The sequence below is a fragment of the Neomonachus schauinslandi genome, chromosome 4, assembly GCF_002201575.2.
Source record: "Neomonachus schauinslandi chromosome 4, ASM220157v2, whole genome shotgun sequence".
Taxonomy (NCBI): Eukaryota; Metazoa; Chordata; class Mammalia; order Carnivora; family Phocidae; genus Neomonachus; species Neomonachus schauinslandi.
The window spans coordinates 50,808,769-50,824,304 of record NC_058406.1 but is presented as its reverse complement, the minus strand read 5'-3'; the positions used below and the strand labels follow the sequence as shown (position 1 = coordinate 50,824,304).

The 15,536-nt window shown below is 33.7% G+C and overlaps 1 protein-coding gene across 1 annotated transcript in view; it reads right to left on the bottom strand.

The window, feature by feature from the left end:
* The window catches only part of EFCAB7 (EF-hand calcium binding domain 7), a 44,326-nt gene that overhangs the window by 23,456 nt on the left and 5,334 nt on the right, over positions 1 to 15,536 (bottom strand). Inside the window, exons 3-6 of the mRNA XM_021679959.2 lie at positions 13,950 to 14,161; positions 12,819 to 12,905; positions 12,054 to 12,249; positions 11,493 to 11,614 (exon numbers count right to left, since the gene is read on the bottom strand). Of these exons, the coding sequence (XP_021535634.1) occupies positions 11,493 to 11,614; positions 12,054 to 12,249; positions 12,819 to 12,905; positions 13,950 to 14,161 (617 nt within the window). The remainder of the gene's footprint in view (positions 1 to 11,492; positions 11,615 to 12,053; positions 12,250 to 12,818; positions 12,906 to 13,949; positions 14,162 to 15,536) is intronic.

Sequence of the window (15,536 nt, the reverse complement as noted above, 5' to 3'; positions counted from 1 at the left end):
ATTATAGTACATGGTTAGAACAAGAAAATAATCACATGTGCAAAATAATAACTCTAGTTCCTAAAATAATGCCTGGCACATTGTAGGTATTCAATAGTGTCTGACTGATGGGGGGGGTTGCATCCATAAAAACTGAGAGGGCAATCTATGAACCGTATCTTGAAGGATTAGCAGAATTTAGATAATGAAAAGCTAGGAAAAGACATAATGGAAAAAAGAAGTAAGAAAAATGAAGTTCATGAGAGTGGGAGAAGTACTGAAACAGAGTAATAAAATAAATAATAAATAAATAAATAAATAAAAATGCTGCTACAGGGGCACCTGGGTGGCTCGGTCGGTTGAGTGTCCAACTCTTGGTTTTGGCTCAGGTCATGATCTCACGGGTCACAGGATCAAGGGCCCTCCCCACCTCCCACCCTGAGTCAGGCTCTGCTCAGTGAAGTTTGCTTGAGGATTCATTCCCTCTGCCCCTCCCACCACTCATGTGCTCTCTCGCTCTCTCTCTCTCAAATAAATAAATCTTTTTAAAAAATGCTGCCACAATAATTAGGGCAGGATTAGTGCTTGGAACATAGTAAAAATGACTAAGGGCCACTAAAACTGATGTTGAAAGGAAAAGTGATGACTTTGTATTTAAAAGTTAAAGTACATGACAACGAAAATAACCGTCTCAAGTCCAGGTAACTAAAAGAATACTGAATAAGTTTTACAGCTGTAACAAAATGCTCATAAACATCAGTTTTGAGAAAGACTTCTATACGATTAGTTCTGCTATTTCTGGTTAGCCAAATCCCTTCTGGTCGAAACTAATAGCTCCTGGATCTCTTAAGTTTTAAATAAAACTTGAAGATGACGCTATATGCAGAAAGTAAAAAAATTCTCCACTGAAGATATGAGAAATTGTGCCATTGCCATAAATGTGTACAAAAATGCTCTTCAATTTATCATTAGGTTTGTCTACCTATAATGTATAACATATTTCTGTTCTATTCCTAATGACTTCCAAACATATTTACAAGGTTTTGAAATGACTTTATAAAAAAGGATTTTGGTTTTGTTTTTTTAAGATTTTATTTATTTGAGAGAGAGAGAGAAAGCTAGAGAGGGAACACAAGCACTGGGAGTGGGAGAGGGAGAAGCAGGCTCCCGGCTGAGCAGGGAGCCTGATGCGGGGCTCGATCCCAGGACCCTGGGATCATGACCTGAGCTGAAGGCAGACGCTTAACGACTGAGCCACCCAGGTGCCCCATAAAAAAGGATTTTGAAAAATTATCTGGATGATATTTAAATAATAAGCTCAAGGCTTTAATCATATTAAGAAAGCTACTGAAAAGGTATGCATTAGCTGTATACAATAATATAAAAAATACTAGTAATCCATTATAGAATCATCTACTATGGCACTAAAAAGGCAAGAACAAACATAATTTACACTGAGAATGATTTCTCACCCACTTTTTTTTAAAGGCTAAATAATCCTAACATGTATTTATACATCATTTTTCCATTGTATAAATGGTAATTATTTTCATATTTTATGTTATTTTCATAGAACCAAAATAAATTTAAAATTAGAAATTTAGAAATAGGGGGAAAAAATCTCCATAATTCTACCATCCTAGTTTGATTTCTATGTAATCCTTCCTACGACTGGCCTTAGATAGAAACCTATTTTTTATATTCTAATTAACATTATTTTATGTTGTATCTTTTCTATTTAATGTTATATCTAAAATATTTTGCTACTGAAAAATAAGAACAAAGTTGGAGGACTTACATGTCCTGATTTAAAAAGAATAAAAATAAAAAATAAAAAAAAATAAAAACTCACTTCAAAGCTACAGTAATCAAAACAGTGTGATAGAGGCATAAGGACAAATATATAGACCAATGGCATAGATAGATAGCCCAGAAATAAACTCTCACATGCGTGATCAAGTAGTTTTCAACAAGGATGCTAAGACCACCTGGGTAGCTCATTCGGTTAAGCCCCCGACTCTTGGTTTTGGCTCAGGTCATGGTCTTGGGATCCTGAGATCTAGCCCGGTGTCAGGCTCCACACTTTGCTCAGAGTCTGCTTGTCCCTCTCCCTTCCCCTTACCTCCCCTGACTTGCCCTCATGCATGCTCTGTCTCGAAAATAAATAAATAAAATCTTAACAAAAAAAAAAAAAGGATGCTAAGACCATTCAATGGGAGAAAGGACAATCTGGTCAACAAATGAAGCTGGGAAACCTGGATATCCAAGTGCAAAATAATTGATTTGAACTCCTTATACCATATATAAAAATTAACACAAAATGGATCAAAGACCTAAATGTAAGTACTAAACTATAAAATTCTAAGAAGAAAACATAGTAGAAAAGCTTCATGACATTGGATTTGGCTATTTCTTGGATAGGACACCAAAAACACAGGCCAGAAAAAAATATATAGACGAAAGCTTGTCAGTTCCCCCCCCCCCCCCAAATTAAACACAGAATTACTATATGATCCAGCAATTCCATTTTTGGATATATATCAAACAGATATTTGTACACCCATCTTCATAGCAGCATTATTCACAATAGCCAAATGGTGAAAAGAATCCAAATGTCTACTGATGATTGAATGGATAAACAAAATGTGGAATATACATACAATGGAACATTTTCAGCCTTAAAAGGGAATAAAATTCTAACATATGCTGCACATGGATAAACCGTGAAGACATTATGCTAAGTGAAGGAAGCCAGACAAAGGACAAACATTTTATGATTCCACTTATATGAGGTACCTAGATTAGTTAAATTCAGAGACAGAAAGTAGAGCAGTATTTGCCAAGAGTGAAAAGTGGAGGAAATGGGGAGTTACTGTTTAATGGGTAAAGAGATTCAGTTGGGGATGATGAAAAAGTTCTAAAGATGGATAGTGGTGGTGGTTGCCCAACAATGTGAATGTACTTAATGCACATAACTATACACTTAAAAATGGTTAAGATGGTAAATTTTATGTTATGTATATTTTGCCACAATGAAAAAGCCCATTTTGCTAAGCAATATTTAGTTTTTTCAATTTAACTGGATCTATAATTATCCATTGAGTTGGTATACCATTACTTACTTATTTCTAAAATGTTGAATATCTAAATCATTTCTAATTTCTCATCAGTATAAATAATAATAAAATGAAGACTACTTTGTCTAAATGCTTTTCCTTTCATGAATAATATCCTTCAAAAGAACTCCCGGCCAAAAGTAAGCACACTTTTAAGGCTAATGACATGTGTTACCATATTGCTTTGTAAAACAGTGATCCAATTTTACAATACCACCAACAATGATTATTGTAGTAATTTTGCCACTACCATAACTTGGTCATTAGTGTTATCATTCAAAAAATTGGGTGGGGGGGGCGCGTGGGTGTCTCATTCGGTTAAGCATTCAACTCTTGGTTTGGGCTCAGGTCATGATCTCAGGGTCCTGGGATGGAGCATGGCATAGGGCTGCATGCTCAGTGGGGAGTCTGCTGGAGATTCTCTCTCCCTTTCCATCTCCTTCTACCCCTCCCCCAGCTCATGCTCTCTCTCTCTCAAATAAAAAATAAATAAATAAATCTAAAAAAAACAAAACAAAACTGGGTGATGGTGGGAAGCAAGGTGTGGGTACATAAAATATTCATTATAGTATTCCACATATTTTTGTATATGGTGTTGTATCAATTTTTGTGTCAATTTATATTTATGCAATAAAATGATATAATAATTAAAATGGTTTTTTAACAATTTCTGCATTAATTTGAATTTCTCTGATTACTAGCAAGGTTGGACTTTTCCCCATGTGTTTATTATTTTTGTCTCCTTTTGTGTGAACTGCCTATTCATCCTCTATTTTCATAGGTCTATCACAGACTTGATATTTTTGTTACATATTTTAATAAATTCTCTTGACTGTTTTAGATGTTGACTACCCTTTGTAAGCTTTGATGTATGTATTTTCTCTGTTTCTTTTACTTTAGTTTTGGTTACTTTTCAACTTACGTAAGTTTTCCATTTTTATATTCATCTTTTCTTTGGAGATTTCTTCTTAAACTGAATTTTAAGAAATTACCATTATTGCTGAACTACTACTTAAGCTTTCAGTCAGTCATTAATCACAAGCACTGTCACACCTTTGGGGTATAAAAGATATGTGTACTTTTAATTCTCATAAATTAAAATGTGACCTTAAATTATTGGAATTCATCTTTGTAAGTATATTGCCCATGACAGAAACAAGTCATTATATATATTTCAACAACATCCCTATGAGGCAATAGGGGTAGATATAAATTAGTCATTTTAATAAACAGAGAAATTAAGGTACCCAGAGGTTATACAGAATCTGAATTTTACAAGGAGTTTGTAGAAATATTAGGTCTATAGCCTAAGACTTTTGGATCAATGCTTCTACCATTAGATCATATTTCCAAAACAAAATATACTCTGGGTACCAAATTCAAAATTTTTATAACTCAATGAGGCTCAAACGGGGACTTGAGCCAAAAGTTCAACTATTAATAATGAGTAAGAGTATATACAGATTTTCATTTAGCCTCCCTGTAAATCCCTTGGATGAGAATATATTAAGGACTAACAACAGATGCTGACATTACTTCAAAGCCAATTGGCCATGGTATAATCAACATGACCCTGGAAGATGACAATTGTTACAGAGAAGAAAGGAAAGATACACTCCCACGGTATTTAGACAAGTTACCATTTGAGACAGTTTGAATTAAGATTCTGACATCAAATGGAAAACATGTTTTCCTTTCAAATCAATTTTGACTATAGCATTACCAAATGGAATTGCATCTAAAGTATTTTATGAATATGTTTATAGTCACCCATATGGAATGGTAAGGGATACTAGTTTAGAATTATAAAATATTTAAGGCAGAAGAAGTCTAAAAAGCAATCCAGTCCAGACTTCTCTTTTGATTGATGAAAGTCTGAAAAATAAAGGAATGTACTTGTCACAATTGTCCTTGATTGCAGAACCAGAGCTGGACCTAGGTCTCCTTACTCTCTCTCCAAACTACCAGCTATATTCAAAATTCGGTTCTTTTTCACATTTAAATATCTGCCATGATTTTTTCAAAGTCTGGCATTTAAAGAAAGCTCATGTTAAAAAGAAAAAGAAAGCTCATGTTTATGAAATTACTATAAAGTATGAGAAAGCATTATCATTTGGAATTACCCATATATTGGAGTGTTAAGATAAACATAGTCGGGGGCACCTGGGTGGCTCAGTTGGTTAAGTGCCTGCCTTTGGCTCAGGTCATGATCCTGGGGTCCTGGGATTGAGCCCTGCATGGGGCTCCCTGCTCAGCGGAGAGTCTGCTTTCCCTCTACCCCCACCCCTCCCCCTGCTCATGCTCTCCCTCTCTCTCCCTCTCTCTCTCAAATAAATAAATAAAATCTTTTTAAAAACGATAAAAATAATTATTTGGGTTCCTTATTGAAAAATGCAGACTTCAGTAGCTGGAAAATTTGTATTTAATCATGGGTGTTGCAGTCCCCTCCCCCACAGTTAATAAAGTGTTTAAACAAACTAAAAAATACAGGTGTACCTCGGCGATATTGCAGGTTTGGTTCCAGGCCACTGCAATAAAATGAATATCACAATAAAGCAAGTCATACAATATTTTTGGTTTCCCAGTGCACAGAAAAGTTAGCTATGTTTACACTATACTATCGTTTATTAAGTGTGCAATAGCATTATGTCTAAAAAACAATGTACATACCTTAATTAAAAGATACTTTATTGCTAAAAAATACTATCATTTAAACTTTCAGCAAGTCATAATCACTGATCACAGATAACCATAACAACTATAATAATAATGAAAAGTTTAAAATACTGAGAGAATTACCAAAATGTGACACAGAGATACAAAGTGAGCAAATGCTGTTGAAAAAACGGCACCAATAGACTTGCTTGACACAGGGTTGCCACAAACCTTCAATTAAAAAAAAAAATGCAGGGGTGCCTGACTGGCTCAGTCAGGGAGTGTGTAACTCTAAATCTTGGGGTCGTGAATTTGAGCCTCATGTTGGATGTAGAGACTACTTAAATAAATGAATGAATAAAAACTTAAAAAGAATGCAATATCTGTGAGGCGCAATAAAGTGAATCACAATAAAACAAGGTGTGCCTATATTGCATTTTGCCTGGTACACTGGTAGTGAACATAGTATGTGACATTTGAGAAACTCAAAGATGGAAGAATTTTTCCATATGCTTACTGTACTTCTTAAGGGGCAGTGCTATGAGCTGACAGGAGATGCCTTTAGCTGGGGAGTGAGCTAAGCATTATTACTGGAGGTCTTTCCTAAGTTCCAGGAAGGGAATTTATAAGTTTCCTTGGAAAGACAGCCAACCTAGATACTACAGTACATGGTTAATAAGGCTGGAAAATGATGGAAAAACAGTTATTATAAAACAGAAATAAGACAAATGCCACATTATATCAAACAAACTTCAATGTAATAATCAGATTATTTTTAATACTAAATAATGTCATTACTAGGAGAATTTGTAGCTCTCCTGCTTAAAAGGAAGCATTCAAATTCTTTTTTTTTTTTAAAGATTTTTATTTATTTATTTAACAGAGATAGAGAGCACAAGCAGGCAGAGCGGCAGACAGAGGGAGAGGGAGAAGCAGACTCCCCGCCGAGCAGGGAGCCTGATGCGGGGCTCGATCCCAGGACCCTGGGATCATGACCTGAGCCGAAGGCAGCTGCTTAACCGACTGAGACACTCAGGCGCCCTGAAAGCATTCAAATTCTTAAGATCTGCCACAGTTACTAAAAACACAATGCTTCTTCAACCTAAATTTCTTTTGAAACAAACAGCCTTTCAATCACACAAAGCTTTTCCTCTAGAACCTAGACTAAAATGTTACGAATTAAAAGAAAAAAGTACTGATAAAGTGGCTGGCTCATTCAAATAAATCAATTTGAAAGGATTATAGATTAAGTTGACAGCTGGAGTATTTTGAGAAAAATGGAAGGAGGCTGAGTTTTTTAAAAACTTTTAGAATGACAGTGTAAGAAATTCTGTGATACAGTTTTTAACAATATAAAGCAGAAATAAAATAGTGGCTTGTAATTCTTACACAGAGCATAAGGTGGTGCTATATTCTACCAATTCAGGTAAATTCATATAAAAGGAAAAAACTGTTAATTCATTTGTCATATATATACAAATTTTACTTATTTTCATTCACAGTGTATAAGGAAATGCTGAAAAGTACAAATTAAAAATAGTTGAGTTGAAAATTCTACTTATCAAAAGATTTAAATGTATCAGTAAAGTTACATTTTTCTTGGAACACTGTAGAGAATGTAATTTGTTTTGACATACAATTCTATATTGTTATTAAAGTTTTAGGTGAGGTAGAATTAATCTAAGCAGTAAATCTAGCATAGACTTAGAGGAATTTATATGGATTGCCATCTCATTGACAAGTTGAATCGATCATCATTTTGAAAATATGAGGATCTTTGTGACAAAATTATTTGGAGTCTTCACAAAAATTTAGACAATCACTTCTATTTTAAAATGTTTATATTTATATATATGTATATAAATGTTTATATTGTATATATGTTTGTATTGTATATATGTTTACATTTGTATTGTTATATACATAGACATATATAAAACAAATACCTTATACAACTATACCCAACATACGCATATGTTATATAACATTTTGTTTTATACAATACATATACACATTTCTAAAACACATTCTAGGAGTCTGAATATAGGAAGTATTGCATCTCTAGAGTTTACAACTCATGGTTTGGGCTTTCTCAAATTCTAGTCATGACTGGCAATCAAAGCTATTCTTCTCTCAAAGAAAAATTCCTAACATTCCTTGCACATTACAAAACCTAAGCAAACAGGACTCAGATTAAAAACAAATAGTGATAAAGTACCTACATGTGATCTATAGAAAGGGTCTTATTTTCCTCCTGTAATGCATGTCCTTTACCAATTGTGTGAATTTGTAGTTTAAAGTCTGATTTATGCATACCCCATTTCAACAATTTTCTAACTTCTGAAAAGAACTTGCTCTGTCCCAATTCCATATTTCTCCACTCCACATGAAATTGAGGTACAAAACTTGTTTAAAATAGATTTAAAGTATTTGAAGAAAATTAATTTAACAGTTCTTCTAGTAACTTTTTCTATCAATCTCAATTAAAACAAATCACACTTATGCTAAGCAAAATAAGTCAATAAGAGAAAGACAATTATAGAATTTCACTCATATGTGGAATTTAAGAAACAAAACAGAGAAGCATAGGGGAAGGGAGGGAAAAATAAAACAAGATGAAATCAGAGAGGGAGACAAACTATAAGAGACTCTTAACCATAGGAAACAAACTGAGGATTGCTGGGGTGGGGGACGGGGTAGGGGGATGGGGTAACTGGGTGACAGACATTAAGGAGGGCATGGGATGTAATGAGAACTGGGTGTTATAGAAAACTGATGAATCACTGAACTCTACCTCTGAAACTAATAATACACTATATGTTAATTAATTGAATTTAAATTAAAAAAATAAAAAATTTAACTAAAAAAATAAATCACACAATAACTATATTTATAACAAGTACTTCTCAGAGTATTTATAAAACTTCTGAAATTTATTTTAAAAATTCAAAGTAAAATGCAAACAACTGAATCCTGCTGAATAACAGAATCTTTAAAATTCACAGATTTTTTTTTAGAAAAATCATTTCAGCTCATCTAAGAAATATCAGATAGTAAACAATAGTGGGCAGTATCAGGATCAGAAAGCGGATACAAAATGTCAGGTAAGGGGCTTGTGGGTGGCTCAGTCGGTTAAGCATCTATCTGCCTTAGGGTCAGGGCATGATCCCAGAGTCCTGGGATCGAGCCCCACATCGGGCTCCCCGCTTAGCAGGGAGCCTACTTCTCCCTCTCCTGTTCCCCCTGCCTGTGCTCTCTCTCTCTCTGTGTCAAATAAATAAATAAAATCTTTAAAAAATAAAAAGTCAGGTAAATAATATGAAGACTATGAAGTATTTCCAAAACACATTAATTTTATATGAAAGTCACAGATTTTAAAAGTTGACAGTATGCCATCTTCTTTTTTTTTTTTTAAAGATTTTATTTATTTATTTGAGAGAGAGTCAGGGGCAGAGACAGAGGGAGAGGGACAAGCAGAATCCCTGATAAGCAGGGAGCCTGACACAGGGCTCAATCCCAGGACCCCAGGATCATGCATGACCTGAGCCAAAGGCAAACGCTTAACCAACTGAGCCACCCAGGTGCCCCAGTAGCATAAGTTCTTAAACTATACTTTCATCATGTTATTCCCATATAAATACCTAAGTCATTTCTTAGTTCTAGAATATTAATAACAGTATTATTTATTAAAGTGATTACTATGTTCCTGGCACTGTGCTAAATGTTTAATACATGTGAGATGATTTAAATCTTTCAAAAACACACTAAATATAATTATTTTAAATTTACAGATAAGGAAACTGAGACTCAGAAGAGCTGCTGACTAACTTACCAGTGACAAAGCTAAAATTCAAGGATAGGCCTATCTCTATTCAAAGCTCTTTTTTTTTTTTTTTTTAAGATTTTATTTATTTATTTGACACAGAGAGAGATAGTGAGAACAGGAACACAAGCAGGGGGAGTGGGAGAGGGAGAAGCAGGCTCCCTGCTGAGCAGGGAGCCCGATGTGGTACTCGATTCCACGACCCTGGGATCATGACCCGAGCCGAAGGCAGATGCGAAACGACTGAGCCACCCAGGCGCCCTTTATTCAAAGCTCTTAATCAGTACCTAAACCAGTGCTTGGCACCGAGTTACCACTCAATAAATATTTGTTGAATAAATGAATGAATAAATGAAATACTATGCTGTACTACCTTGGTATATTAATAGTCAAGTACATTTTTTTATTTTTTAATATAATACCCATATTTTATACTAAGCAAAACAGCTGGCATATATTACCTTTTTAATAAATATTTTTTGAGTTAAACTACATTAAGAAATTGTATTAGTAAGGGCCCAATTAACAGGAGGATGACACTGAGAAAAAGTCTTATTATGGTTTTAATATAATCCATATTAATATTTCTCTATACTGGTTAAAATTATTAATTTATAGTTTTGAGTTAGGTAAACTACAATTATTTAATAAGTTAATTTTATGAACATTTAATTTAGTTGCAAAATACAGGAATCTTCCATTGGTGGAAAATAATATTGGTGGAGCACTAAATATTGTGTGTGAACATGTTGGACATGCACATCAAATTGCTTAGGGTGTAAAGATTCCTAAACAGTCTGAACAAAATTCCTTGGAGATAATGTTTTAAAATTTTAATATAGAACAAATGTCACTCTCTAGCAATTTAAAGATATAAGGGACTTCAGAGTTCAATAACAAATACAGAGTTGTTATTTGAAACAAAAATGTAGCCCTTGAGAACAATCAGTTCAGTTTTCTAACAGCAGTTATAGTATGTGGTCATAACCATTTTTCCCCCTTTTACAGAGGTCTCTAGGTACACATTTTTAATGTATCCTAGCAGTTTCCAGTTAATGTTTTATATTTCTGTAGCTTTATTTTCTGTTGAAAGAAAACTAGTATAGGTTGAGTCTAAAAAGGGAAAACAAAGGAAGAAGATCAATATTAACACTCCACAAATACTGACTTAGCAAAGTGACTTTGTTGTCTTTCTCTCATAGGAACTGATATTGAATGAACGATTTATTTATAAGAAATACCTATGGAAAATATTTGTTAAACAAAATTAAAAAATTGCTTGCAAAGTACATATTCAGATAATCAATTCTTCAAGTTCAAAAACTGAAAAGTCATCACTTTCAAACTAAAGATTTTTTAATACTATTCTTATCCATCATTTTTAGTTTAAAATTATTAAAACTGAAATGCAGTAATACAAAGAAAAATATCAGAAAATTACTTCACAAACTTTACTGGTTCTCTGTAGACACCGAATAGTTATTTATAAACTTAATGTCAAATATTTTTTGGGACGCCTGGGTGGCTCAGTTGGTTAAGCGTTTGCCTTCGGCTCCGGTCATGATCCTGGAATCCTGGGATCGAGTCCCGCATCCTCCCTCTGCCTCTGCTTCTCTCTCTCTCTGTCTCTCATGAATAAATAAATAAATAAAATCTTAAAAAAAAAAAAATATTTTTCAGAAAAAGTCTTACCTATTAATTTAAAATACTATACCTTTGGGGCACCTGGGTGGCTTAGTTGGCTAAGTGTCTGACTTCGGCACAGGTCATGATCTCAGGGTCCTGGGATCCAGCCCCACGTCATAAGGCTCTCCACTCGGCAGTGAGTCGGCTTGTCCCTCTGCCCCTCCCCCTCGCTCATGCTCTCTCTCAAATAAATAAATAAAACCTTAAAAAATAAATAATATAAAATACAATACCTTTATTGAGTTTGGCTCAGTTAACTTTGAGTTTCGGTTACTATTAGCACCCATGGTAATTGTGAAAGAAACAGATGTTTTGAACTTTCTAGTTGTTGCCAGTAAAGAACTGCTGGTATCACCTGTAACAAGTAATAGTTATTTGGTCTCACATTATGACAAGTTGTCGATACTAAGTCTGTTTCTAAATACAGTGTAGTATAAAAGGCATGTGTATTAATGTCTTTCTTTTTGTTCTTCCTATTGAAATAAAGTCAGAAGTTTCATATTTATCAGGCTTTAATGGTCCCTAATATATGGGCTACTAATAAGATTCTATATTTCAATATGTCACTCTTTACCCTGACATTTTAGTTTTAACAAAATATAATGAGCATAGCCAAGTCAAGTTCCATAATAAAATTTTTACTTCAATAGATTTTTACAGCTGAGAGTCTAGAAACAGTAGCTAACAAAAGTTGGATTCTCATTTATCATTGATAAGCTAAGATAGAAGAAAAATTTATCTGAATATGATCCTTCATTCTTGATCAAGAAATCTTTAGTGTCAAAAGTAAATACCTTTATTTGAGAATGTTTCCTGATCAGTTTTTCTTATGATTCTAGGTGATGGTTTCGGTACTGGTGATGGGTCCCTTTCAGGGGATCCTTCAGTGTGGCTTCCAAACTGTTGATGCCTCAGTTTACTGTCAACCTCCAGTTTTTCTACAGTAGTTTTGAGACATTGCTCAACGGTTGTCACATATAATTTACAAAACTATAGGAAATAAAAAAAAAAATAGTCCAGTGGGTAAGACATTCAATCATACATTTGGGAGGAGGCAAATGCACATTAGTAGGCAAGGGATAGACTGATAGATGGAATATATTTCCTATTGAACTAGGTTACTCATTTTATTTTCTTGAAATCACATTGACCACCCTCAAGTGACCTAATGAAATGCAGCCATGATTCAATGAGGAGGTCATATTCTGAGAGAAAATAAAATGTTACACAAAGAGAGGTGATTTATTATTTTTTTATAAGACGTGTAGACTTGAGTTTGTTCTAAATAATTTTTAAGATTCTTCCATCCCAGAAAAGGTGTATTCCTGAGGAGAGTCTCTCTCTGTGTTTGAGTGTCTGTGTGTGTGAGCACATGCATGTATTTTACCTTTATTATTTCTAATGTAGTCATCAGATTACAATACTCTTTAGATTAAATTTCAAGTACGATTTGTACACAACATATTAAGTATATCACTGCCAATATTAAAAAGATATGCTCTTTTAAAAATTTTTCTCTTACACAGTATACAAATTTACATTAACATCATCTTATGTACCTTGATGTAGTCAAATTTGCCATCAGCATTTACATCTGCCAAACTTATTACGGCATTTACTTCTTCTCGAGTCATCTTCTCACCTCTCTGAAAAAACAAGATTTATTTATTTATTTTTAAAGATTTTATTTATTTATTTGACGGAGAGAGACACAGAGAGAGGGAACACAAGCAGGGGGAGTGGGAGAAGGAGAAGCAGGCCTCCCGCTGAGCAGGGAGCCCGATGCGGGGCTCGATCCCAGGACTCTGGGATCATGACCTGAGCTTAACGACTGAGCCACCCAGGCGCCCTAAAACAAGATTTATTTTAAAGCAACATGACTATCACTTTGTCATGCAGGGGAAGGGGGAGAGTGGAAATTCACTTTAATCTTTTCTACAAGTCCGTTTGAATATATGGTTTCATTATAAATCTTAGAATGAGTATTATGTCAAGCAAGAATAAAACTTACATAAAATAAAATTTCACAATTTTATTAAATTTCATAAAAGTATGAACTTGTTTATTAAATTTCAACAATATATATCATCAATCCAGTAATAATGCTACTACTGAATTTACAGTAATTATAATTTCTCACAGTATACCAAGAATCAGAATGGATTCCCAATCCCACTTATACTATGTTTCCCTTTTACTTATCACATATGAATCTATTCCTGAATTACAAAAAGTTCTGGGCAGGGGCGCCTGGGTGGCTCAGTTGGTTAAGCGACTGCCTTCGGCTCAGGTCATGATCCTGGAGTCCCGGGATCGAGTCCCACATCGGGCTCCCTGCTCAGCAAGGAGTCTGCTTCTCCCTCTGACCCTCCTTTCTCTCATGCTCTCTGTCTCTCATTCTCTCTCTCTCAAAATAAAAATAAAATCTTAAAAAAAAAAAGTTCTGGGCAGCAAATAATTGCAAAGGAACACAAGGGGATTGCAACATGGGTTCAATTTTATACTTTATGTTTTATTTACAGAGCACCTTTCATCCAGAAGGATCCTTAAGTACTTTATAAACAACATATATGTGATTCATTTCACCTGCCAATGAAATAGTTATTTTTAATGTGGCCTTAGTAGCCAAAGCTAGAATTCCAACAGTTTTATTAGCAATGTATATTGTAAAACTATTTCACAAATCTTACCTTTGTTAGAAGTTTATAAAGGTCAGTGTGTAAAATAGAGCCATCGTCATTTACATCTAATTGCTTAAATGATTTTAGTAGTTCTGCTTTTGAAGTAGGTTTTTCCTTTCTTAAAATTATGCAAAAATCATCAAAATTCAGTTTGGCAGTTTGAGGAGTCCAATACTTATTAATGGTCTTTTGGGATGGATTTCTTCCTGCATGCTGTAGAGCTGCCCAATAAAACAAGTGTTACTTGTTAGAGTAACATTTGGAATTGGTATCTAAGAGTATTTTTTCTTTCAATCATTATACATTACAATATTACACAAAAATACACACACACCTTTGGGGTTGATAATCTAGTGATATCAATGTATGCCTGACTTTCAAAAATGAGAAAATATATGTGTTACCAGCTACAGATTCTTGATCTATTAATGTCAGAATTAAATATTTTTCCTATTCTGACAGTTGGTTCTCAACCTACATTGTTTAACTGATAACATATGATTTACTTTGTAAAAGTGCCTGAAAAAAAAAAAGATTAAAAACAACCATCCACTTAATTGTTTTGAGGACCTAAGAATAACCACAAAAAGTATTCTGGCCCAACAAATAACTTAATGAAATGAGGAAATCATTAATCTGAGAAAATTACTGTCAATAAGGCATGATATCTAAAATGTTCATCATTGTTAGATATTAATCATGAATATTAATCATTAATTCAAGAATATTAATCATGTCACAATACCAAATATATGCACAAAATTTATCTATTTGCAGTTATAGACTTGCTAAAAATCAAGAATCTCAACATAGTTTGAGAGAAGACTATTATGGAGATGCAATGGTTGAATTACTCTTAATTTTTAACCAGAATCTTTAAAAATAGTCCTATAACCAGTTATTCGTGAGACATTCTTATTTTAAAAGGCATGTCCTTATTTTCTATGAGAGGCAACAAATTACAATGTGAGAAAGGCTTTGTATTTGTGTATATCATACACACTAAAATATAATTGTTTTAAACAATTGTATTTTGTACTGTTTAAAAGAAGTAAACTGGTAATTTGAACTTAAACAAATCTCTACATATTAAGACTTAATACTATCTAAAATGAACCAGTGATAAGATTCCTAAGCACCGTAGATAGAATTAATAAAATTTTAAAGGTACTGTCCTTTGTGCTTAACCAACTTCTTAACCAACTTCTACTATAAAACCTTACATTGGGTATTTCTAACTATCTTAGGTGAGATTTCACAAGATCTGGGCATTGTCAATTAGCACTAAAAAATGATAATCTGGATAGTGCACAATATAATGAATAAGGACTAATATATATAAAACAATTTTTAAAAATATCCTCAAGGAAATAGAAACTAGAGCAGGATAATAAATACAGACATTTGTGAGTCCATTATACTGAACATTCATTGTGTATAAGCATAATACATGGTGGTTTGTTTTTTTTCAGAGATTCAAACTTCTTGGTTCCTAAATTTTATAATCTAAATAGGAATTCCACACCTGAAGTGTAAAATTGCTACCTATGGTCATGATTTAAAGTTAGTAACATATTAGAAGTCCACAGACTAAAG